Genomic DNA, 26,630 nt, shown 5'->3' with positions numbered 1-26,630 from the left:
AAAACCTGTCACACTTTCAGCAGCAAGTCCATTTGGGGTCTGAATTGCAGGTGCGAGATGAATTGCATTCCAGACTTTCCCATCAGAGAGTCTGTAGGTAGCAGGACCTCTCTGTTCCATGATCTTGAGAGGTTGGGTAAACTTGGTTTGTCTTTTCTTGTGAAGTCCAGGTTTCCGAACTCGCACGAAGGAACCACATGGAAAGGTGGAAGGTTTTTCTCCTTGACGCTTGTCTGTGTATCATTTAGACTTCTCTTATTTCTGTTGAACACAGCGTCGCACATCCTCGTGTCTTGCAGCAGGTACGCTGATTTGACGGTCCCCAATGTGAAACTTGGTGTGCAGTGTACGTCCATGGAGAAGTTCAGCAGGAGTCTGATGAGTTCCAATGGAGTTAGGATTAGATGTCTGACAAACCGATGTTTGATGAACAGAGGTACTTAGCACAGGTGCAGGAATACCACATCCATGAACAATATTCAGTCCGAGAGCAGTAAAAAGGTCCATGCCAAGTATAGGTGTTCCAGAAGGCACAATGAAGAAATCAGCAGGCACAGAAACATGGTTGTGTCGCACCTGTACGTGAAGACAACCAACCACAGTGATTTATTTTTCAGGTAAGTCCCCAAGTGTCATTTTGGTTCTGTAAGAAGTGCATTCTTGAAATGCTCCAGGTAGGTAGGCTCCGGGAGTATTGAAACGACTGAGCCTGTGTCCACCAGTAATTTAGTTGAGCATGCCTGTCCATCAGGTGTGCAAAGACGAACGTCACAAAATAGGTTCCCTCTTATTTGTTCAGAGGCATGTGTGTTTATGCTAAAAGCAGTCACATCACGCACTTGGTATTTGTGGTCTTTACTGCCACATCCTTTAGCAAAATGTCCACTTTTGCCACACTACCTGCAACTTACATATTTTGCAGGGCATTTGGGGTAATTGGCTCGGTGCATTGCAGATCCACAATGATAACAGGTATTCTCTTGGCATACCTGTCGAGCCTGTGAAAATGTTGGCTTTGCAGGTTCATTTGACGTGTTCCTGTGTGTGGAGTCGCGTCTGTATTGCTCCGCTCTGCTACGTGCAGGAATTGGATTTACATCCTGAAAGGACGTTGATGTGTTGTATGTAATCGCTTTCCCTTCCGCCATGGCCGATTCGATTTGTGCCGCCATTACAAGGGCTTTCTGCAGTGGAAGCTCCGGTTCCAAAAGCAAACGTTCACATATACGAGCTATAAGGGATTTGTCCACGAGCTGATCTCATATCATTTCATCAGAGAGATCTCTAAAGTCACAATTAACCGCAATCTCCCGTAAAGCAGCAACAAACTGAACAGTCGATTCACCGGGGCTTTGTGCTTGCTAAGAAACCTATATCGTTCGAAAACAACTTTCACTTTCGGCATGAAAAAGGCTGTTAATGCGGCGAGAGCAGCAGAGCACGTGCCCTCAGGAACTGGGAGAGTATGGAATAATTGCTGCCCTTCAGCTCCTAGGCGGTGTATAAGCAATGCGCGCTTCCTCGCACCAGAAAGTGCGTCATCATTTACCTACCGCCAACTTGAAGTTCTCAAACCATGCGCATCCATGAGGTAAAAGGTATTGAAGGCTCACCCAGGCTCAGTAGAAATGCAGCAGGTGGTGTAAGAGCCAGGTATGCCACCTTCGTCACCAATATGTTGTATAGCAATGGCGGCCCACATGCAGGTTCTTCAGCCCAAACGTTTAATGGCGTCTCCTTTCCAACTCCTCACCACAACTCGCACACGTCACTACCGGTTACGGCGCATCCTTTCTGGGTCATCATGCATTCATCAATATTCATGTGACTCCCAATACCACAATCATCTCGCACAGTAAATAAATCCGTGTTGCTGCAAAATGCTGTTGCTGCTGCGTACATCTCTTATCTTGAATAATGAGGTTTAATATGTGCACTCTGTAACATGGAGATTGCCCATTGGCCCAACGGGATGGAGGGGTGTAACTGTTGGGCGTTTATTTCTCATGCATTCATCAGATCCAGATGTCTCGCGGCGCCGTACGAGCAAAATTAGCGACGTCCAGGATCACGTGACATGTTAGCCATGACGTATCGTGTAGACACGTGTGTGAGGGGAAAAAGCGAAGGTGCTGGCACTCCAATGGTCTGGACACAAAGGTAAATGTGGTGATAGTGAGATGCTTCAGCGAGTGTGTTGGATTGGAAGGATACCTTAGAGGTAGACGTAGCACAATCGCCTTCTGGCTGTTCGGCGTGGGTTTGAATCCCAACCCAGACATAAACTGTTATTCTGGTGTTTAACAGGTGGGGTCATTCATCAGTGTGTGCGCCATCTCTCGGAAGGACGTTAAGCTGGCCGTCCCTTCTGTCGGCAATGGTTAGTGGATGTTATAGATCCCACGGTGTTCTTCAGAAAGAGTATGGGAGCTATCCCCAGCCCATGGCCTAATTACAGACACTACAGTTTGCCTACTCCGGCCTACAACTTACTGATCACTCCTCGAATACTAACTTCCATCAGAAGTATTTTGCAAACATTGGAAAGTGATTTGATGATCTGTCCAATCGCCTACATTTTTACAGCGTAGCCTGGAGGGCAATGCTGTCTGGAACAGCATTTGTATGTCCGTATGTATGTCCCTCACAAACGTCCACCAATCAGAGCTGAGGATCTGGTCACATGACAGGGGGACAGCGTTTAGTAACCATTACTGTAACTAGGGCATTGCCCGTACTATATCTATATCTAAAATTATATCCCCCCCCCCCCTCTATTTACATGAAATGGTTTGGTCCAAAGCGAACGGCTTCCGGAGTTTGGTAAAGAAATCGCCATCGCGTGCACAAACGCGCAGGAAAGCGAATGAATCGCAAATTCGTTTTTATTAGTTTTAAAACATAGTTTAACGCCAACATAGTTTGCAAACGTGAAATAAATGAATACGCTCTCAAATGTGCCATCCGAGGCAGAGTGTGTCCGCCACGTTCGGCACACGCGATAGTTCGCTGCTCTCTGATTGGTTGAATCGTTTTTTGGACATAGCTCGGTAAGTAATTGTCCGATTAATATGAAACCTTGAAAAGGCACATCCTCGGGTCCCCAGCAATATACCTGGCAAGTTAAAAGTATATCGGACCCGTGGTTGTCGAGAAACAGCGGTCACAGACAAACGTACAAACAGAGATTAGTGGAATTATAGATAGACTAGGGCATGCCCGTACCGTACTATATATATGCCCGTACTATATATCTATCTAAAATTATATCCCCCCCCTCTATTTACATGAAATGGTTTGGTCCATTCGCAACGCCAAAGCGAACGGCGAACGGCTTGCGAGTACAGTGACAATCCCCCCCCTCTATTTACATGAAATGGTTTCGTCCATTCGCAACGACCACAGAACCCCCCCCCCCTCTATTTACATGGAATGGTTTGGTCCATTCGCAACGCCGGCACACGCGATCGTTCGCTGCTCTCTGATTGGTTGAATCGTTTTTTGGACATAGCTCGGTAAGTAATTGTCCGATTAATATGAAACCTTGAAAAGGCACATCCTCGGGTCCCCAGCAATATACCTGGCAAGTTAAAAGTATATCGGACCCGTGGTTGTCGAGAAACAGCGGTCACAGACAAACGTACAAACGTACAGACAGAGATTACTGGAATTATAGATAGATGGCTGTCGACCAGAATCGTTTCCGTGGTGATCTAATTTGTTGGGGGTTTTTGCCACGCTGGTGGTTGTGGCGGTGTAGCAGCTGTGTGAGTAGTGTTTTTATCAGTGGTTCACATCGTGCTTTTCGTAACAGCCATTTGTATCTCGGTTTTGTAACCTCCAACAACACCATTAGGCTTAATAGATAGTTCTATCTTTTACCTTTTATCTAGTGATGTCTGTAGGGGATTTAATGTTGGGTAGCGCGTACACCAATCAGAGCTGAGGTTTGGTCACATGACAGGGGGACAGTGTTTAGTAACCATTAGTCCATTACTGTCATGAAGAACGAATGAAATAATGTGGAGAGGTTAAACAATGAACTCTGAAAAAGATTAACTGAGGATCCAAAGTTAGGATGTAATTTCATTTGTTTCTTTGATACATAATACATTTGCTGCTCCAGCTGTAAGAAATGGATCTCATGTGCCTTTGCCGCTTTGTGAGGTAAATGCTTTGGAAACGGTTTGTATTTCGCCATTGCTGATTTCTCGTACAGAACGACAAACTGCTGTACGATTGTTCATCCTGAAGCCGAATGTGTGTACTGTGATAATGGAGATTTGTTAGTAATTTGCTGTTTGTTTCTCATGTTATAGTTTCACGGAGCCCATCAAATAAAACGGCTTCTGTACGAGACCCAAGGTTTCCTGTAATCTTATTTGCGCGGTGTTCCTCTTCTTCATAGTCTTGAGCCCGAGTGGTTACAATTACAGTTGTATATTTACGAAAAGGAAATATAATAACCTTCTGTGGAACGTTTTGGGGTCCCAGCAGTTGTCGTAAGGTAGGTAGGAGGTTTCAGAAATTCCTAAATAGGCCTACTATTATAATTTTGGTGTCATACTAAACACAGCCCGTAGAGGCCCGGAGAAACGTTTTTAGCAAATGAACACTTTTCTAGCATTCAGAACTGTGGTTGAGTTCAATTCCGCTGTTTAGATTTTGAAAATCGGTTCAGTATAAGACTTTATAGAGTGTATCACATTGAGAACTGGCTGTACATGCCTGAAGCCATTAACAACAATGGGTCGCCAGTTAACATTGATGATGGCTACAATAGTACATGCACTGCCATTAACAATGTCATGGGTCGCCAGTTAACATTGATGATGGCTACAATAGTACATGCCTGAAGCCATTAACAATGGATCCCCAGTTAACATTGATGATGGCTACAATAGTACATGCCTGAAGCCATTAACAATGGGTCACCAGTTAACATTGATTATGGCTACAATAGTACATGCCTGAAGCCATTAACAATGGGTCACCAGTTAACATTGATTATGGCTACAATAGTACATGCCTGAAGCCATTAACAATGGATCCCCAGTTAACATTGATGATGGCTACAATAGTACATGCCTGAAGCCATTAACAATGGGTCACCAGTTAACATTGATTATGGCTACAATAGTACATGCCTGAAGCCATTAACAATGGGTCACCAGTTAACATTGATTATGGCTACAATAGTACATGCCTGAAGCCATTAACAATGGGTCACCATTTAACATTGATGATGGCTACAATAGTACATGCCTGAAGCCATTAACAATGGATCCCCAGTTAACATTGATGATGGCTCCAATAGTACATGCACTGCCATTAACAATGGGTCACCATTTAACATTGATGATGGCTACAATAGTACTTGCCTGAAGCCATTAACAATGGGTCGCCAGTTAACATTGATGATGGCTACAATAGTACATGCACTGCCATTAGCAATGGGTCGCCAGTTAACATTGATGATGGCTACAATAGTACATGCACTGCCATTAACAATGGGTCACCAGTTAACATTGATGATGGCTGTAATAGTACGTGCCTGAAGCCATTAACAATGGGTCACCAGTTAACATTGATGATGGCTACAATAGTACATGCCTGAAGCCATTAACAATGGGTCACCAGTTAACATTGATGATGGCTGTAATAGTACGTGCCTGAAGCCATTAACAATGGGTCACCAGTTAACATTGATGATGGCTACAATAGTACATGCCTGAAGCCATTAACAATGGATCCCCAGTTAACATTGATGATGGCTACAATAGTACATGCCTGAAGCCATTAACAATGGATCCCCAGTTAACATTGATGATGGCTACAATAGTACATGCACTGCCATTAACAATGGGTCGCCAGTTAACATTGATTATAATAATAATAATAATTCATTTATTTTGTATAGCGCTTTTCAAGAAGCCCAAAGGCGCTTTGACAGAGTGGAAAACATAATGCATAACAATACATGAAAACAACAATTGCAAAAAGACAAGAATCAATAGGGAAATATTTAAAGCAAAAGGAGGGAGAAGGAGAAGAGATAGTCAGGGGTTAAATGCTGTGGGTTGAATGTTGAATGCAGTGTTGAACAGGTGGGTCTTTAGTGATGTTTTGAATGTGGTGAGTGAGGAGGAGTCTCTGATGATGTGAGGTAGTGAGTTCCAGAGGGTGGGAGCAGCGATGGAGAAGGCCCTGTCCCCCCAGGATCTGAATTTGGTCCGGATGGAGTGGGTCAGGAGGTTGGTACCAGCAGAGCGGAGGTTGCGGGTGGGAGTGTGTCTGGAGAGGAGGTCAGCCAGGTAGGATGGGGCCAGGTTATGGAGGGCTTTGTATGTCAAGAGGAGGATTTTGTACTGGATTGTCTGGGGGATGGGGAGCCAGTGAAGCTTGTAAAGGACGGGGGTGATGTGGTCACGGGTCCGGGAATGGGTGAGTAGACGGGCAGCGGAGTTCTGAATGTATTGGAGTTTATTGGTGATTTTTGAGGGTGAACCATAGAGGAGGCTATTGCAGTAGTCCAGACGGGAGGTGATGAAGGCGTGGATGAGGGTTTCTGCAGCCGTGGAGGAGAGGGATGAGCGGAGACGGGCAATGTTTTTCAGGTGAAAGACGGCTGACTTTGTGATCTGTTTAGTGTATTTGTCGAAGGAGAGTGTTTGGTCAATGATGACGCCAAGATTCCGGGTGTGAGGGGAGGTGGATACTGGGATTCCGTCGATGTTGAGGGCAAAGTTATGGGTGGATTTTGTGAGCGTTTTTGGGCCAATGATGATTATTTCAGATTTATCACAGTTGAGCTTGAGGAAGTTGATTTGAAGCCAGGATTTTATTTCAGTGATGCAGTTTGTCAGGATAGAGAGGGTGTCGGTGGAGACGGACTTGGTGGAGATGAAAAGCTGGATGTCATCGGCAAAGCAGTGGAATTGGAGACCATGACGGCGGATTAAGTGACCGAGGGGGGACAGGTAAAGGATGAAGAGGAGGGGGCCAAGAACTGAACCTTGGGGGCCACCTTGGGGGAGGGGAGCAGTGGGGGATTTGCAGTTATTGATGGAGATGAACTGGCGTCTGTCAGAGAGGTATGATTTAATCCAAGAGAGGGCAGTGCCGGTAACGTTAAAGGTGGATTCAAGTCGGGTGAGGAGGATGGTGTCAAAGGCAGCGCTGAGGTCGAGGAGGACGAGAATGTTGAGGTTGCCAGCGTCAGAGGAGAGGAGAAGGTTGTTGGTGATTTTGAGGAGAGCAGTTTCAGTACTGTGGTTGGAGCGGAAATCCGGATTGGAATGTTTCATACAGGTTATTGGCAGAGAGGTGATGTTTGAGTTGAGTGGCTACAGCGTGTTCCAAAACTTTTGACAGAAAGGGTAGGTTGGAGATGGGTCTGAAGTTGTTTCGGGTGTCAGGGTTTAGACCAGGTTTTTTTAGAATGGGGGTAACAGCAGCAATTTTGAGGGAAGGTGGGACGATGCCTGTAGACAGGGAGGAGTTTATTGTTGCAATGATAAGTCGAGAGAGAGCAGGGAGGGAGGCCTTGACAAAGCTGGAGGGGATGGGGTCAAGAGTGCAGGTGGCAGTTTTCATTCCTATGAGGAGTTCAGAGAGGTCTGTCGGGGAGATTGGGGAGAACCGAGACAGGGGATGGCAGGACAAGGGGGGGCAGGTGGTTGGAGGGGGAGCGGGTGCGGCGGTGGTCAAGCTGTTGTAGATGTTGTCAATTTTGCATTGGAATAAAGAGAGGAAGGAGATGCAGTTGTCTACTGTGAATGACTGGGTGGTGGTGTTCAGGGGGCGGAGGAGTTTGTTTATTGTCGAGAAGAGTGCTTTTGGGTTTCCGGAGCCAGAGTGGATAATTTGAGAGTAGTAGGCGGAGCGGGCGTGGGAGAGGGCATCTTTGTCGTGTTGTAGGTGGTCCTTGTAGGCTTGGGAGTGAACTGTGAGACCTGTTTTATTGCGGAGTCTTTCAAGTTGGTGAGCACGAGTTTTCATCAGGCGGAGTTCAGGGGTAAACCAGGGAGCAGAATGGGTGAAAGAAACTGTTTTGGTTTTTACAGGCGCAAGCTGGTCAAGGCAGGAGGAGAGAGTGTGGTTGTAGTAGTCAGTGAGGTCGGAAGGGGTGTGGAGGTCAACGAAGGGAGAAGTGGACATTTTTTCAGAGAGCGTGGATGAGAATGAGGTAGGTGAAAGAGCGTTTAGCTTACGGAAGTTGATAGTGCGATAATGCCTTGGTGCTGGGGTGGGGATGTTGATGGTCATAGTGATAGCTAAGTGGTCAGAGAGGGTGAGGTCAGAGCCAGAGAGATGGTGCAAATTTAATCCAGTGGAGCAGACAAGGTCCAAAATGTGACCACGGATATGGGTAGGAAAGTCGACATGTTGAGTGAGGTTAAAGCAGGTGAGTAAATCAGTAAAGTCAGTGGTTATTGTGGAGTCAGTGGAGTCCATGTGGATATTGAAATCACCAAGGAGGAGGATTGAGGGGGAGAGGGAACATAGCTGGGTCAGAAAGTAGGAGAAGTCAGACAGGAATGATGGGTGTGCCTTGGGAGGGCGGTAGACGACAGCCATGACTGACTGCGTGCGACCAGAGAGTTTAAAAGCCAGGTGTTCAAATGATGAGGATGAGGCGATGGGGATGAGGCTGATTCTGATGTCTTTTTTTTTTTTTTTTCTTTTTTTTTGTATACTGAATCGAGGCTCGTGAAAGAGCTAAAATGACGGTGGATAACGGCAATTCCACCACCTCGGCCCCCCGAGCGTGGTTTATTGACGTAGGAATATTCATTGGGTGTGGTGAGGTTGAGTGTGTAGTAGTCCAGAAGTTGTTGCCAGGTTTCGGTGAGACAGAGAAAGTCCAGTTTGTTATCCAGGATGTATTCGTTCAGGATGAGGCATTTGTTGTTGAGGGACCGGGTGTTGAACAGGGTGAGGTTGATGTTGTTTTGAACAGCAGGGATGAATTCAGGTGATTTCGCCAGGGTTCGTAGGCAGGAGGTGCGATTGTGTGCGTTGCTGTGACCAGGTGCGCTGGGACGAAGAGTGAGAGTGCGCTGAGCCGACCAGAGGATGGGGATGGAGTGACCTGATTGCAAATATACAAACTTACGACCGGAGCCACGGTGAATGTACCTGGGTCGTCGGAGGAGTCCATTTGATTTGATGGCAGAGATGCATGATGGGGTCGAGCGGGTATTGAGCAGAAGGAGCCTTGCGGCGGAGTACCGCAGAGCCATGCCAGGCAGGAGCGGAGAGACGAGACGAGGCCAAGGTTGAGGAGGTGAAACAATGGTCCCAACCCACGGGAGCGGGCCCGAGGAAACGAAGGAGCCAGGTAGGTGAAGCCAGGAGCAGAGCCGGGACCAAGCAGAGGGCAGGCAGGAGCAAAGAGACGATCACGAGGCCAAGGTTGATCACGGCAAAGCGGCAAATGCAGTGGCAATCGACCGCCGCCGCTACAAATCTAGATCACGGCGGGAAACCGCCACCAAACCGCTGCGATGGTCACAACCCACGAGAGCGCGCCCGAGGAAACAGCGAGCAGGCGAAGGAGCCGGGCAGGCGAAGCAGGGAGCAGAGCCGGGGCTATGCAGAGGGCAGACTCAATGGCCAAAAAAGCAAGCAACTGACAGTGGTCCTGTCGAAGAAGCGGCGAGCATGTGACGCCTGCGTCCTCTTCATACCGGACCGGAAGCCGAAGCCGAGAATAGTACATGAATAGTACATGGCAAGAATAGTACATGCACTGCCATTAACAATGGGTCGCCAGTTAACATTGATGATGGCTACAATAGTACATGCCTGAAGCCATTAACAATGGATCCCCAGTTAACATTGATTATGGCTACAATAGTGCATGCCTGAAGCCATTAACAATGGGTCGCCAATTAACATTGATGATGGCTACAATAGTACATGCACTGCCATTAACAATGGGTCGCCAGTTAACATTGATGATGGCTACAATAGTGCATGCCTGAAGCCATTAACAATGGGTCGCCAATTAACATTGATGATGGCTACAATAGTACATGCACTGCCATTAACAATGGGTCGCCAGTTAACATTGATGATGGCTACAATAGTACATGCCTGAAGCCATTAACAATGGGTCGCCAGTTAACATTGATGATTGGTACAATAGTACATGCCTGAAGCCATTAACAATGGGTCGCCAGTTAACATTGATGATTGGTACAATAGTACATGCACTGCCATTAACAATGGGTCACCAGTTAACATTGTTGATGGCTACAATAGTACATGCACTGCCATTAGCAATGGGTCGCCAGTTACCATTGATGATGGCTACAATATTACATGCCTGAAGCCATTAACAATGGGTCACCAGTTAACATTGATGATGGCTACAATAGTATATGCACTGCCATTAACAATGGGTCACCAGTTAACATTGTTGATGGCTACAATAGTACATGCACTGCCATTAGCAATGGGTCGCCAGTTAACATTGATGATGGCTACAATAGTATATGCACTGCCATTAACAATGGGTCACCAGTTAACATTGTTGATGGCTACAATAGTACATGCACTGCCATTAGCAATGGGTCGCCAGTTAACATTGATGATGGCTACAATAGTACATGCCTGAAGCCATTAGCAATGGGTCGCCAGTTAACATTGATGATGGCTACAATAGTACATGCCTGAAGCCATTAACAATGGATCCCCAGTTAACATTGATGATGGCTACAATAGTACATGCACTGCCATTAACAATGGGTCGCCAGTTAACATTGATGATGTCTACAATAGTATATGCACTGCCATTAACAATGGATCCCAAGTTAACATTGATGATGGCTACAATAGTACATGCACTGCAAATAACAATTAATGTCTCACATCTGACCTTTGACCTCTTGACCCGAAAATCTAATCACTTGATCTTTACATCATTATCCATACCTGTACCAAGTTTGAATTAGATCCCTTCAGCCGTTCTCAAGTTATAAACCTATTAGACTTTGACCTTTGACCTATTGACCCCAAAATTAAATCTGTTCATCTTTGCATCATCGTATATACTTGTGTCAACTTTGGTCATAATTCCATCACTGGTTCACAAGTTATCGCAGTAAAAGTATTTTTTACCTTACATGACCTCTGACCTATGGCTTTTGACCTCGTGACCCCAAAATCGAATCGGTTAATCTTTACCTCATTATACATACCTGCACCAATTTTGACTGAGATCCCTTCCGCTGTTGTCAAGTTATCGCGGTAACGAAAAACTATCACGGATGAATGGACGGACGGACGGACGGACAGACGGACGGTCGGACAGTCGGACGGACAACCTGAAAACATAATGTGTCCGGCGACCTTGTCGGCGGTGGCACAAAGACTATTTAATTTTCTATTTGATTGATTTGTTCGAGATCTGGCCATACACGAACGGGCTCCTTAACTATCCCAGGTCGAAAATCCCATAGAATCCCATAGAGACCAGTAGGACATTTCTATGGGTCTCTATTGGAAATCACGGTTTCTATTGGTTTCTGCAGGAACCAGATTCGGGTTAAACCAATGGGTGCCTTTGGATACAACTGCTCTGAAAACTCATAGACCAATCAAAATGCTTTAATTATATTTTGTTACAAACAAACGCAAAGCACACAGTTCCACATATAATGGAGTTATTCTGAGAATACATTGCATTACAGGGTAAAGGTTCACAGAGGGCCTGGGTTCCCAGTCTGAACATGTCATTTCCCCACATTTGTCAATTTGTTATTTTCGATCCTGTTCATTTATATATTGGTCTCCTTCCGGTCCCATTGACCGACTGTTTTTATTGGTATTTTCGACTGGTCCTGTATTTCACTTTCCTTGTTGAAACCAGTCGATCCCACTGGTCCAATTTCCTATGGGATTTTATGGGATTTGTCCTGTTGGTTTTCTTTGGGATTTTCAACCTAGGATAGTAAAAGAGATCCCCCAGGAACCCATTTTGATAACATACGTCACATGTTTACTCCTTAACCCACCAGGTTTAAATAAACATCCATTTCCCATTTACTGTATGGCATATTTCAATCTTCCGAATGTTCTTCATGTAAATATCTAACCTCTGGATTCAAACGTCATATCTTCACAGATTGATGTGAGAGGCGCTCTCGCGGTGGTCTTCCGAACCAACAGGTAAATTGTTTTTTTTCGCAGCAGGTAGCAGCACAACTTGAGAGGCCATTTCAGCCTTGCAGCCTATTTCACATACTCTTCTCCTATCACAGAATTCTTCTTTGTGATTCCCATTGGATTTTCTAAACTTGGATACAAACTCAAAGTTGACGTTGCAAATTCATATAAACGTTAAGATTCCGTGCAAAGCTTCCCAATCCCATACATTTAGCTTTGACAGGGTCGCTTACACGTTGACAACTCCCCACTTATTTGTAAAGTCATACAAATTGGTCCAGGAACACCAGACCGTTCCTCCACTCCATATTTGTAGTTATTTCTCCGTGTTTAATTATGGCATTGTACATGCATGTTTTGGTTCATTGTTATCACTGCATGTTCTTGCGTTTCTCCCTTCTGTGGATTACCAGGTGGATAGATGGATTGATCATGAAACGATGGATGAGACTCTTTGGAAGAGGCAGAATCACTTTGAGCCAGCAACGGGTGAGGCTTTTCCTCAAAATTGTTTTTTCTCCGATCCTTGTGCATGCACATGCTGGATTGGCTGCTGGGTTTCTTAACGATTGAATTTTACATATACATTCATCAATGTACATAACAGTCACTCAAACATCTGCTGGAAGGTTATTTTTCCCTCATAATGTTGATCGTACAATGCAGTCCCTCATGGTATGGAAGAGCTAAACCAAACCCTGATAACCGGACACAGACATAGAGAGTGTAAGCACAGTGACCAGCCAGCCATCCCATATTTTACGGGATAGTCCCGGTGGGGAGGAGAGGGGGAGAGGGAGTGGAAGGGGAGGTGAGAGGGAGGTGAAAGATATACTACATATATATTTGGGGGGGGGGGGGGGGAGCATGGCTTTGACCACCCTCCGTTTTGAGGGTGGGAGGGGAGGAAGGGAAGGAGGAAAAATTTACCCGTGCAAAGAGTGTTTTAACCTCAGTGTTGCCCAGGTAAAAAAGGAAATTGTAATACCCTCTGCCACCATCACCAGGTGGCGCTACACGGTACACATTTACATGGAGAATTGACGCCCTCCCACGGCCCCCAGACTCCCGCATGAGGCCGTGGCCACATAACCTATATTACCCCCCCCTCCCTCCCCAGACAAAGTTGTGTTTGTATTTGTACCCCGAGTAAAGTATATAAGTATTTATAGCTGGAGTACCCAGCGTTGCTTAAGCGAAAAAGAAACATTAACATCTATCTATAATTCCAGTAATCTCTGTGTGTGTGTGTGTGTGTGTGTGTGTGTGTGTGTGTGTGTGTGTGTGTGTGTGTGTGTGTGTGTGTGTGTGTGTGTGTGTGTGTGTGTGTGTGTGTGTGTGTGTGTGTGTGTGTGTGTGTGTGTGTGTGTGTGTGTGTGTGTGTGTGTCTGTGTGTGTGTGTGTTTGTCTGTGACCGCTGTTTCTCGACAACCACGGGTCCGATATACTTTAAACTTGCCAGGTATATTGCTGGGGACCCGAGGATGTGCCTTTTCAAGGTTTGAAATTAATCGGACAAGTACTTACCGAGCTATGGCGATTTAGCCGTTCGCCGTTCGCTTTGGCGTTCCGAATGGACCAAACCATTGCATGTAAATAGAGGGGGGGGGTTCTGTGGTCGTTGCGAATGGACCAAACCATTCATGTAAATAGAGGGGGGGGGGGTTCTGTGGTCGTTACTGCCACGTGGTTTCAAAGTTTTTTTTTGTTGTTGTTGTTTGCACGCATGTTTTTTTGCACCCACGTACGGGCACGCCCTAGGATGTTTACACACACACACCCCTACACAAATTTTTTTTTTTTTTTTTTTTTGGCAAGGAACGGGCACCCACGTACGGGCACGTCCTAGCTTATATATAGTACGGGCATGCCCTAGTATTTGAAATGAGGGCAAATATAATGGAAAAGCAATTACATCTAAATCAGAATCCACCACAAATGTCAAATCATCATTTTACCTTTTCGTTGAATATATGCTGCTGAATGTGCCGTTCATCACGTTTCTGATTTAAGTATAATGACGTTCGGGAAGAAAAAGAAGCCTTACCACCAACTTCGACCGCTTCCGGAATTGTTTAATTATTTGTATTCAAATGTCTGGTAATTGTTTTGTATTTATCTATGCGATTGTGTACTTGTATATAACTGTCTTTAATCAACAAGTCTGACATTGGCGTAGCTCTTTCCCTCCTAGAGGAAGGGAAGCTGTGGCAGGAAGGGGCTGCCCATCTGTGATGCCAAGGAAGATCCAAAACGTCACCGACAAAACCAAGGAAAAGCATGCAACACGGAGCCAGGTGTGCAACGCAGAGCCAGGTGTGCAATGCAGAGCCAGGTGTGCAATGCAGAGCCAGGTGTGCAATGCAGAGCCAGGTGTGCAACGCAGAGCCAGGTGTGCAATGCAGAGCCAGGTGTGCAATGAAAAGCCAGGTGTGCAACGCAGAGCCAGGTGTGCAACGCAGAGCCAGGTGTGCAACGCAGAGCCAGGTGTGCAACGCAGAGCCAGGTGTGCAACGTAGACCCAGGTGTGCAACAGAGAGCCAGGTGCTCAATGGAGAGCCAGGTGCTCAACGGAGAACCATGTGCTCAACGGAGAGCCAGGTGCTCAACGGAGAGCCAGGTGCTCAACGGAGAGCCAGCTGCTCAACTGAGAGCCAGGTGCTCAACTGAGAGCCAGGTGCTCAACTGAGAGCCAGGTGCTCAACTGACAGCCAGGTGCTCAACTGAGAGGCAGGTGCTCAACTGAGAGGCAGGTGCTCAACTGAGAGGCAGGTGCTCAACTGAGAGGCAGGTGCTCAACTGAGAGGCAGGTGCGCAATGAAGAGCCAGGTGCGCAATGGAGAGCCATGCGCGCAGCCATGAGCCAAATCCGTCGAAATCCAGGGCAGTTCTCGTCTAGCCAACAGCCCAAGGACAGTACGGGCCCGAAGGCAAAATGCAGAGCCAAGAATATGGCACCACTCACGACTCGTAAGTTTTCAGGCATTCTTCCATCACGATCCTTGCTCAAAACCCCGCCAACGAAACCCACCACCACAAACCTCCCGGCCACTGAACGATGAGCAGAGCGAGAGTCAAAAACGCAGGTCAAAGCAACGGGATGAGAAGAATGATTGAGACTCAGGACACAGTCAGTATATGTACAAATGTGGGCATTGTGGGTAGCTGCAGGAGGGGTGAGTAGTCTGCACATTGTTTGTGGGGGATGTTATTGAATCACTGGCGGATCCAGTGGGGTGGGTAGCACGAAAAGTCTCTTTTTCTCTCTGATGCAACAACAAAACTCTCTTTTTCTCTCTGATGTAGCATGAAAAGTCTCTTTTTATCCCTGATGTAACACCAAAAGTCTCTTTTTCTCTCTGATATAGCACGAAAAGTCTCTTTTTCTCTCTGATGTAGCACGAAAAGTCTTTTTCTCTCTGATGTAGCACCAAAAGTCTTTTTCTCCCTGATCTAGCACCAAAAGTCTCTTTTTCTAGATATAGTTTAGTATTCTGATTAATCCATCTCGATACAGTTTACTGTTTTTTTATCAATTTTATTTGAACAGTGCGTCTTTCTGGTTGAACAACTGATCAATCCATCCATATTGTGCTGTGGATGACTCTGTTAAGACAGAGCGTCCACGGATGGCTAATGGAGCTTACTTTGATGCGTTTCCAATTGATGGTGGACGATACGCGAGCCGGGGGGTTTGGGGGAGAATGCCGGCTTACCTGGGTGGCCCTGACGATGTCTTCACCCTTTGAAAAGCAACTCACACGAACACGGGATTTCGAATAGAAAATAAAATAATTATAGGGTTTATTTAATAAATATTGGGGCAGGAAAAGAACGCGCCGGTAATAACTAAACCCCCTAGTGAGTGCTCTTACACACACAGACTTCAAACTACACAACAAATGGAAGGGTAATCGAAAGAAACCGTTGTGTGCGCGTTTGTGCTTATCTGTCTGGATGTCAGGAATCCTTCAGGCTCGTCGTTCAGGCTCTGTCTGGCGCGGACCGCTTGGGCGTTGGCACGAACACCGGCCTGGCAAGAAGGCTCGGTCCGTCCCACGCCCCGCAGCACAGCACTCGCACGCAGGCACCAGGAGAGGATGATCGTCGGCGCCCCACCGTCTTTCCAACATCCACCAAGCGAAACTCCAAACGGGAACGAAAAGCAAAAAGGGAAGAGGTCCAAACGGAAGAGAAGGGGAGAGAGGTCCGGGCAGGAAGGAAGCCAAAACGAGAAGAGGGAAATGTCCGCGAGCAAGTCGTTTTTGTTGCTTGTTGTCTGACGTCAGCGCTTTCTCTCCTCCAACCAGTGCGTCATTTCCTTGCGGCCTTTAACGCCTTCCTCACGTACCGCCGCTTCTCCAATGAACGCGTTGCTTGTTAGTGCTGTTTCGCGCCCTCCGCAGTTATTGGCCGAGCGTCTCGCGCCTTTGGTGTTACGTCATCGTGTGGCATGTCATTGTCGGTGGCCAATCAGTGTGGCACGTCCTTCACCTCCCTTCCTCTCCAATCAGTGCTCTGGTTGTTGCTCGCCCCTCCCCCCGGCCAGTCACGAGCCTTCCTGGGTGTGTCTCTCAGCCTGCCTGTTCGATGTTTGCTGCCCTGCTGGTGTTGTCAGCCCAAGTGTGTGGTCGCTTGCTGTTTGTTCTTGCGGTCAGTCATTGTGAGGGGGGGGGGGGGGGGGATTTAATTGATGTGGTGCGCTATTGGGCCTAGCTAATGTATGTGATGTGTTGCCATAAGGGACACCAAAATGATCACAGAGGGGACGACACACCGGGGAATTAGCATAAACCCTAGAACTACTTAACATGCTCCATTCCTCGTAATGAGGACGAAGATACACCTTAATCCGACAAACCGGGCTAGACAGGTCCCTGAATTATGTACATCGAGATGGTTCTTCTTCGTGACATCGGAGCACCTACCTATGCAGATCTACCTAAATATATATATCCCCCTGCCCCACCGACATAACACAATGTTATCAATATCTCTCTCCTGGGGTAATAATAGCCATGTCTGGTGCTTTAGCATAGGGTCTATCTCAACTTGATCATTTGGAAAAGACTTTATTACTGGAATTACCTTTAGAAAAGGTCATGTCCGTCTAAATTTGTTATCTCCCAAAGTAGTCAAGCAGTCACGGGGAACGTCCTCCTCAGGAAGAGACCTCAAGTTCATTTCCTCATCAGCTGATACTCAGTTTTTGGCTGTTAAATTTCTCAAGGTAAGTTTATAAAAGAATAGTGGTCTTTTTGCCAGTCTGGCCCATTACGCTAGCCAAATTCAAAATACCCTTTGCGTCTCTGAACACCAGAGTGGAAGTACTCTATCAGTGGCTTAACCATGTCCTCGTACTGATGCAACCGGAAAATTGATCATCGAGTCCGAACAAGATGTACATAAATTAATGAATAGTAATTGTGTAATAGTTATTTCGTACAAAAGAGATGAACACTATGATTATGTGTTTATGTGAGTGAGGCATGTCACACTGAGTGGGACCGCTGTTTTTGGCACATAATGCAGGATCTGGATCCACGCAACACGCAGGATCTGGATTCTGGATCATGATCGAAAGAGAACGTGTTAGTAAGTCCACACTGACGGGATCACTGGCATGCGGCTCTTTTAAACTTGCACAGTAAGTGGAAACAGTTTTGCTTGCTTCATAACACAAGTTTTACTTGTTTCATAACACCAGTTTTACTTGTTTCATCACACCAGTTTTACTTGTTTCATCACACCAGTTTTACTTGTTTCATAAAACCAGTTTTACTTGTTTCATAACACCAGTTTTACTTGTTTCATCACACCAGTTTTACTTGTTTCATCACACAAGTTTTACTTGTTTCATCACACAAGTTTTACTTGTTTCATCACACCAGTTTTACTTGTTTCATCACACCAGTTTTACTTGTTTCATAACACCAGTTTTACTTGTTTCATCACACCAGTTTTACTTGTTTCATCACACCAGTTTTACTTGTTTCTTCACACCAGTTTTACTTGTTTAATCACACCAGCTTTACTTGTTTCATCACACCAGTTTTAATTGTTTCATCACACCAATTTTACTTGTTTCATCACACCAGTTTTACTTGTTTCATCACACCAGTTTTACTTGTTTCATCACACCAGTTTTACTTGTTTCATCACACCAGTTTTACTTGTTTCATCACACCAGTTTTACTTGTTTCATAACACCAGTTTTACTTGTTTCATCACACCAGTTTTACTTGTTTCATCACACCAGTTTTACTTGTTTCACCACACAAGTTTTACTTGTTTCATCACACCAGTTTTACTTGTTTCATCACACCAGCTTTACTTGTTTCATCACACCAGTTTTACTTGTTTCATCACACCAGTTTTACTTGTTTCTTCACACCAGTTTTACTTGTTTCATAACACCAGTTTTACTTGTTTCATAACACCAGTTTTACTTGTTTCATAACACCAGTTTTACCTGTTTCATCACACCAGTTTTACTTGTTTCATAACACCAGTTTTACTTGTTTCTTCACACCAGTTTTACTTGTTTAATCACACCAGCTTTACTTGTTTCATCACACCAGTTTTAATTGTTTCATCACACCAATTTTACTTGTTTCATCACACCAGTTTTACTTGTTTCATCACACCAGTTTTACTTGTTTCATCACACCAGTTTTACTTGTTTCATCACACCAGTTTTACTTGTTTCATCACACCAGTTTTACTTGTTTCTTCACACCAGTTTTACTTGTTTAATCACACCAGCTTTACTTGTTTCATCACACCAGTTTTACTTGTTTCATCACACCAGTTTTACTTGTTTCACCACACCAGTTTTACTTGTTTCATCACACCAGTTTTACTTGTTTCATCACACCAGTTTTACTTGTTTCATCACACCAGTTTTACTTGTTTCATCACACCAGTTTTACTTGTTTCATCACACCAATTTTACTTGTTTCAACACACCAGCTTTACTTGTTTCATCACACCAGCTTTACTTGTTTCATAACTTCAGTTTTACTTGTTTCACCACACCAGTTTTACTTGTTTCATCACACCAGTTTTACTTGTTTCATCACACCAGTTTTACTTGTTTCATAACACCAGTTTTACTTGCTTCATCACACCAGAGTTACTTGTTTCATCACACCAGTTTTACTTGTTTCATAACACCAGTTTTACTTGTTTCATAACACCAGTTTTACTTGCTTCATCACACCAGAGTTACTTGTTTCATCACACCAGAGTTACTTGTTTCATAACACCAGTTTTACTTGCTTCACCACACCAGAGTTGCTTGTTTAATCACACCAGTTTTACTTGTTTCATCACACCAGTTTTACTTGTTTCATCACACCAGTTTTACTTGTTTCATAACACCAGAGATACTTGCTTCATCACACCAGTTTTACTTGTTTCATCACACCCGTTTTACTTGTTTCATCACACCAGTTTTACTTGTTTCATAACACCAGAGTTACTTGTTTCATCACACCAGTTTTACTTGTTTCATACACCAGTTTTACTTGTTTCATCACACCCGTTTTACTTGTTTCATCACACCAGTTTTACTTGTTTCATCACACAAGTTTTACTTGTTTCATCACACAAGTTTTACTTGTTTCATAACACCAGTTTTACTTGTTTCATCACACCAGTTTTACTTGTTTCATAACACCAGTTTTACTTGTTTCATCACACCAGTTTTACTTGTTTCATCACACCAGTTTTACTTGTTTCTTCACACCAGTTTTACTTGTTTAATCACACCAGCTTTACTTGTTTCATCACACCAGTTTTAATTGCTTCATCACACCAATTTTACTTGTTTCATCACACCAGTTTTACTTGTTTCATCACACCAGTTTTACTTGTTTCATCACACCAGTTTTACTTGATTCATCACACCAGTTTTACTTGTTTCATAACACCAGTTTTACTTGTTTCATCACACCGGTTTTACTTGTTTCATCACACCAGTTTTACTTGTTTCACCACACAAGTTTTACTTGTTTCATCACACCAGTTTTACTTGTTTCGTCACACCAGCTTTACTTGTTTCGTCACACCAGCTTTACTTGTTTCATCACACCAGTTTTACTTGTTTCATCACACCAGTTTTACTTGTTTCATAACACCAGTTTTACTTGTTTCATAACACCAGTTTTACCTGTTTCATCACACCAGTTTTACTTGTTTCATAACACCAGTTTTACTTGTTTCTTCACACCAGTTTTACTTGTTTAATCACACCAGCTTTACTTGTTTCATCACACCAGTTTTAATTGTTTCATCACACCAATTTTACTTGTTTCATCACACCAGTTTTACTTGTTTCATCACACCAGTTTTACTTGTTTCATCACACCAGTTTTACTTGTTCCATCACACCAGTTTTACTTGTTTCATCACACCAGTTTTACTTGTTTCATCACACCAGTTTTACTTGTTTCATCACACCAGTTTTACTTGTTTCATCACACCAGTTTTACTTGTTTCATCACACCAGTTTTACTTGTTTAATCACACCAGCTTTACTTGTTTCATCACACCAGTTTTAATTGTTTCATCACACCAATTTTACTTGTTTCATCACACCAGTTTTACTTGTTTCATCACACCAGTTTTACTTGTTTCATCACACCTGTTTTACTTGTTTCATAACACCAGTTTTACTTGTTTCATAACACCAGTTTTACTTGTTTCATAACACCAGAGTTACTTGTTTCATCACACCAGTTTTACTTGTTTCATAACACCAGTTTTACTTGTTTCTTCACACCAGTTTTACTTGTTTAATCTCACCAGCTTTACTTGTTTCATCACACCAGTTTTAATTGTTTCATCACACCAATTTTACTTGTTTCATCACACCAGTTTTACTTGTTCCATCACACCAGTTTTACTTGTTTCATCACACCAGTTTTACTTGTTTCATCACACCAGTTTTACTTGTTTCATAACACCAGTTTTACTTGTTTCTTCACACCAGTTTTACTTGTTTAATCACACCAGCTTTACTTGTTTCATCACACCAGTTTTAATTGTTTCATCACACCAATTTTACTTGTTTCATAACTTCAGTTTTACTTGTTTCATCACACTAGTTTTACTTGTTTCATCACACCAGCTTTACTTGTTTCATCACACCAATTTTACTTGTTTCATAACACAAGTTTTACTTGTTTCATCACACCAGTTTTACTTGCTTCATCACACCAGTTTTACTTGTTTCATCACACCAGCTTTACTTGTTTCATCACACCAGTTTTACTTGTTTCATCACACCAGTTTTACTTGTTTCATCACACCAGCTTTACTTGTTTCATCACTTCAGTTTTACTTGTTTCATCACACCAATTTTACTTGTTTCATCACACCAGTTTTACTTGTTTCATCACACCAGCTTTACTTGTTTCACCACACCAGTTTTACTTATTTCATCACACCAGTTTTACTTGTTTCATCACACCAGTTTTACTTGTTTAATCACACCAGCTTTACTTGTTTCATCACACCAGTTTTAATTGTTTCATCACACCAGTTTTACTTGTTTCATCACACCAGCTTTACTTGTTTCATCACACCAGTTTTACTTGTTTCATCACACCAGTTTTACTTGTTTCATCACACCAGCTTTACTTGTTTCATCACTTCAGTTTTACTTGTTTCATCACACCAATTTTACTTGTTTCATCACACCAGTTTTACTTGTTTCATCACACCAGCTTTACTTGTTTCATCACACCAGTTTTACTTGTTTCATCACACCAGCTTTACTTGTTTCATCACACCAGTTTTACTTGTTTCACCATACCATGCTGGATTAACTACAACTAGCACCATTGGCTGCATCAAATAACTTTTATCAACAAAATGCTGGAGAGGCAAAACAAAACCACGGAGAAGAGAGGGACTAGACATCCTCCCGCCACCTTCTCTACCCTCACCTTACTTCATCCCTTCACCTCTTTCTCTTCCTCACATCCTCTCTTCCTCATCTCGATTTTTATTCTTACTATGTTGCCTCCCCTTGAAATGCATGTAATAAATATTGGCTCCTTATCCTGCGTAAAAGTTGAGCAATTGCGTTCGTAAAGTAAATAGAGTAGGAAGTTACCTGTTTTATTATAATATTGTATTAAGTTAGGTAAATGGATACAAGGAGTTGATGCGATATGACCTCGCACAGGCATCATGTACTGAATGATTACTACCCTTGCACTCGTTTCTTTATCTTTCTTATTTTTACTGTGACAATGACATTGAACATGGATTATCTACCTAGAGTCCTAGATAGTAAGGAGGACACGAATGTGCATCTCCAGAGGTTATTGGTTTAAATCCCTCTGATGCAGCTGAATGGTCTTTTTGGATTCCAATTTTTTGGAAACTGAGCTGGTCTCAGGAGACATTCCCTGTCAATATTGGATTGTCAGAGAAAACCCGTTTAGTTCATAAATAATATTCAGGGAGGGGTTCATCTGCTTGCCTGGCCTGGTCTACACGAGATGACAGTCGACACTTTATGGAAGACTCTTCAAGTAATGGCAACTTTGCTGTCCGTCCAAGTATTGATTGCATGTGATCAATCACCTTTATTACCAATACTTTTCTTGGAGTCCTGGTTTAATCAAATAAGTCTTCCCCACCCCCGCCCCCCCCCGAAACCTCTCTCTCTCTCTCACTCTCACTCTCACTCTCACTCTCACTCTCACTCTCACTCACTCACTCACCTTCTCTTTCATATGTAGATTTTCTCCTTTTATCTCGTGTGTATGTATATATATATATATATATATATATATATATATATATATATACTAGCGAGGTACCCGTGCTACGCACAGGTGGGAAAGCAAAGAAATAATGCGGAAATGGCGAATGCTAAATGATGAACCAATAAATTCCACATTCCTGTTCCACATTCAGTCAAACGTAAGGTATTGACAGCAGGTTCATGAAGGACTGGGACAAAAAACGTACCCAGTCTGAATGTTTCTATATCCAGTCAATGGTGAAACTGCAAATGGGGAATCCGCGAATGTCATGGATGAAACCCTTACATCATTTCCTCATTCTGCTTTAAACTCAATATCTCTATATTTTTTATTCCAAACAGCATCATTCCAATCACAAATTAATACCATAGTGTTAAAATATCAAAATATAATGTTAAATCACGATTGTGTTGAGATATTATCAAACCAGCAATCGTCGTTATCATGTTCACTTCCAGATCGGCAGCAGCTCTGTAACGATGGTATTTCCAAATTAGAATTTTATTAAGGAATTTATGGAACCTCCTACCTACCTTACGACACCCGCTGGGACCCCAAAACATTCCACAGAAGGTTTGGCGGAACTAGCCCCAAAACTGAGGGAGTAGTTTTGGGACAGGCGGACAGACAGACAGACACCCCTGTTTTATTTATTTATATAGATACTGTATATATTTTTACAATACTATGCAAAAGTCTTTGGCCACAGAGGAAATAAACATCTTCGTTGTCACATTGCCATAGTTTGATAGATAAAAAGTGTAATAATTATCATATATAATTGAAGAAACAAAAATAATTGTATATTGTAATATTAATGAATGAATTTTCAGCACTTGGTGTGACTCCCTTTTTTTCATGCAAAACAACATATATCCATTTTGGAATAATTTCCTGGAATTTCTGGAGAAATTCCATGTGGAGGTTGTTCCATGCATTATTTTGATTTTGGTTGTCTTCCTGCCTAAATAAGCCCGAACAGCTTATATGATGCTAAGGTCAGGACTTTGAGGGGTCATTCTAATAGTTGTGGAGTTGCCGAATCTGCTTTTCTTTCTAAATGCGTTTTATTGACATTTTAAGTGTGTTTGGGGTCGTTGTCGTGCTGGAAAACAAAGTGATCACCAAATAGCCTCTTTCCAAACAGGATACCACAGTGAATTAGGGTCTGCTGTTACTTTTCAGCATTTCCACAGTGAATTAGGATCTGCTGGTACTTGTCAGCATTTATTATTCCTTCAATTCTCACCAAATCAGCAACACCAGCAGCAGAATATGTCCCAAAACCTGATCGGAGCCTCCACCATGGTTCATAGTTGGCTGTAGACACATATACTTGTACTTCTCACCAATCCTCCTGATACACTGCCCGCACAAGAGAGGTATCAACATCCAGCCAATTTCCATGGTGACAATTGAAATTGCCACATATGAGGAAGAGAGAGTTGCGATGAGTGGTTAAAGGTTGGTCCATGTTGTCTGAGAGAGATGTAGATTGAGTTGTCGTGGTGCTATTCCTGCATTAAACGTTTGTGATGTTAGAAGTGTGCAATATCGGTAAATAAATCATTAAAATTTACGTGTCAATTTAATATCACAGGTACCTTTAAGTATACAAAATAAATTAGGTAATGTAGAGTTTAATTTTTATGTTCATATTGTTGTACACCGCTCCTTTCCTATGCCATCTCCAGGCATTGCAAATCGTCACTGCCGGGCACCGAAGGGGGCTCGGCAGTGACGCACGCTGAAAGAGAGTACTCAGTTTTCACTCTCGTTGTTTGTTTTCTTGCTTTCTTGTTTGTTTGTTTGTTTGTCCGGACGATATTCCAGCCATCCTTTGAGCTAGGAAGCTGAAATTTCGGCACAATAGTGATCAAGTCCTTTGTCAAAAAGTGTATTTTTTGTTTTTTGATTAATCAATAAATTGAGGAGTTATTTAATTATTAGCGATTAATGAAGTACTTATTTAATTAATCAAATTTCCTTTCTCTTCGTACCATTAACTCAGGCACCTTTTGAGTTAGGAAGCTGATATTTGGACATGCCAATGACCAGGTGATTTGGCTGCAAAGGATATTTTTGATTTATTAATTTATCAATTTATCAATTAATCGATTAATTATTTAATTATTTGATTAATGACAAAAAAAAATTTTTTTTTAAAGTTACAGATTCTGATGAAATGGTGGTGGTTTATGTGTTCTCTGACCGAATTGATTAATAATTTAATTTTTTTATGATTATTATTTATTTATTTTCATTATTAATCATTTATTTATCTTCTTTCTCATTTGGCCAATATCTCAGGCACCTTTTGAGCTCAGAAGCTAATATTTGGACATGAGTGACCAGGTGATGTGGCTATCAAGGATATTTTTGATTTATTGATTAATCAATTAATCAATGTATCGATTAATTATTTAATTATTCGATTAATTACTAAAAAAAAAAAAAAATTTCAGTTACATTCTGATGAAATGGTGGTGGTTTATGTGTTCTCTGACCAAATTGATTAATAATTTAATTTTTTAATGATTATTATTTATTTATTTTCATTATTAATTATTTATTTTCTTTCTTATTTGGCCAATATCTCAGGCACCTTTTGAGCTGGGAAGCTAATATTTGGACATGACAGTGACCAAGTGATGTGGCTATCAAGGATATTTTTGATTTATCGATTAATCATTTAATCGATTAATTATTTATTGATTAATCAATTAATTATTTAATTATTTATTAATGACTTATTTAATTACATTTCTAAAAGATACATCTTCGGATGAAGCACTAGTGGTTTAGTTATGCTATTAGCCAATTGATTATGAAAATATTTTGTGATAATCTTTTATTGATTTTAATTATACAATTAATCAATCAATTAGTGTACACCTCTCCCTCCCAATGCAGCCTCAATGAGCTGCACTGCGGTATTGCCGGGCGCCAGAGGCGCCCCGGCAATGCCGCGCTGTAGGATATTTAATTATTTGGCATGTGGGCGGTGTACTTTGAATGTAGCTTTACTTGTATTATTATGTGCTCGTAATACCCACCTACTACAAATAAAATATCCAGGAAACAGTTTGTGGATTTTTTTTACAGTAAATAATAATAAATTATTGAAGTAATCAACAGCAGTTACATTAATTTTAATTACAAGAAACCACAATAAAAGTTGTAACTTAGTGAATATGTGAAATTATTTTTCATCAGCTGGTTCCCTTGCTTAAACGTCTGAGTGGGTTCAGAATGGCGACAAGGAAGCGACTTTGAACAGAACATCGTGTGAAGATCCAAACTCTGAGGAGAAGGCACACTGTTAAGAAAATAGGAGAAAATATGAAGATCCCCTGCAATGGTTATGAGGTACACATTTCAATGCATGAAATAAACTGGCCCAGTTCAAGATGATAAAAGGCCACAAAGACCCCGAAGATCGTCCATAAAGTAAGGCAAGCACTTGAAGTAGTTTTGCTGACGTGACAGAAGGAAATCAAGTCGGCAGATGACAAATAAAATGAGAGCAGGTCTGAGCATTAACATTTCGTCCATCACTGTGTACAGAAGGCTGATTGCAGCAGGTCTCCATGGCAGAGTTTCAGCAAAAAAAAACCTGCTGAGATCACAGAATAATGTGAAAAGATTGAGATTTTCAAGGCATCACCAAGA

At 42.7% G+C, this 26,630-nt stretch overlaps 1 protein-coding gene across 3 annotated transcripts in view; it reads left to right on the top strand.

Moving 5' to 3' along the window:
- The window catches only part of LOC144892887 (uncharacterized), a 310,345-nt gene that overhangs the window by 193,066 nt on the left and 90,649 nt on the right, over positions 1-26,630 (top strand). For 2 of the 3 annotated variants that reach the window (XR_013624005.1, XR_013624004.1), the window contains 3 exons: positions 12,134-12,177; positions 12,588-12,663; positions 17,707-17,821. Coding sequence is in view for 1 of the 3 variants with exons in the window: in XM_078781253.1 (XP_078637379.1) it covers positions 12,607-12,663 (57 nt within the window). In the remaining 2 variants the exon portion in view is untranslated. The remainder of the gene's footprint in view (positions 1-12,133; positions 12,178-12,587; positions 12,664-17,706; positions 17,822-26,630) is intronic. The other variant, XM_078781253.1, reaches the window with a different exon arrangement.

Source organism: Myxine glutinosa, chromosome 7 (genome assembly GCF_964187855.1).
Source record: "Myxine glutinosa chromosome 7, kmMyxGlut1.1, whole genome shotgun sequence".
NCBI classification, from domain to species: Eukaryota; Metazoa; Chordata; class Myxini; order Myxiniformes; family Myxinidae; genus Myxine; species Myxine glutinosa.
The sequence above is the reverse complement of the archived record's forward strand: the minus strand, read 5'-3'. Positions and strand labels throughout refer to the sequence as shown.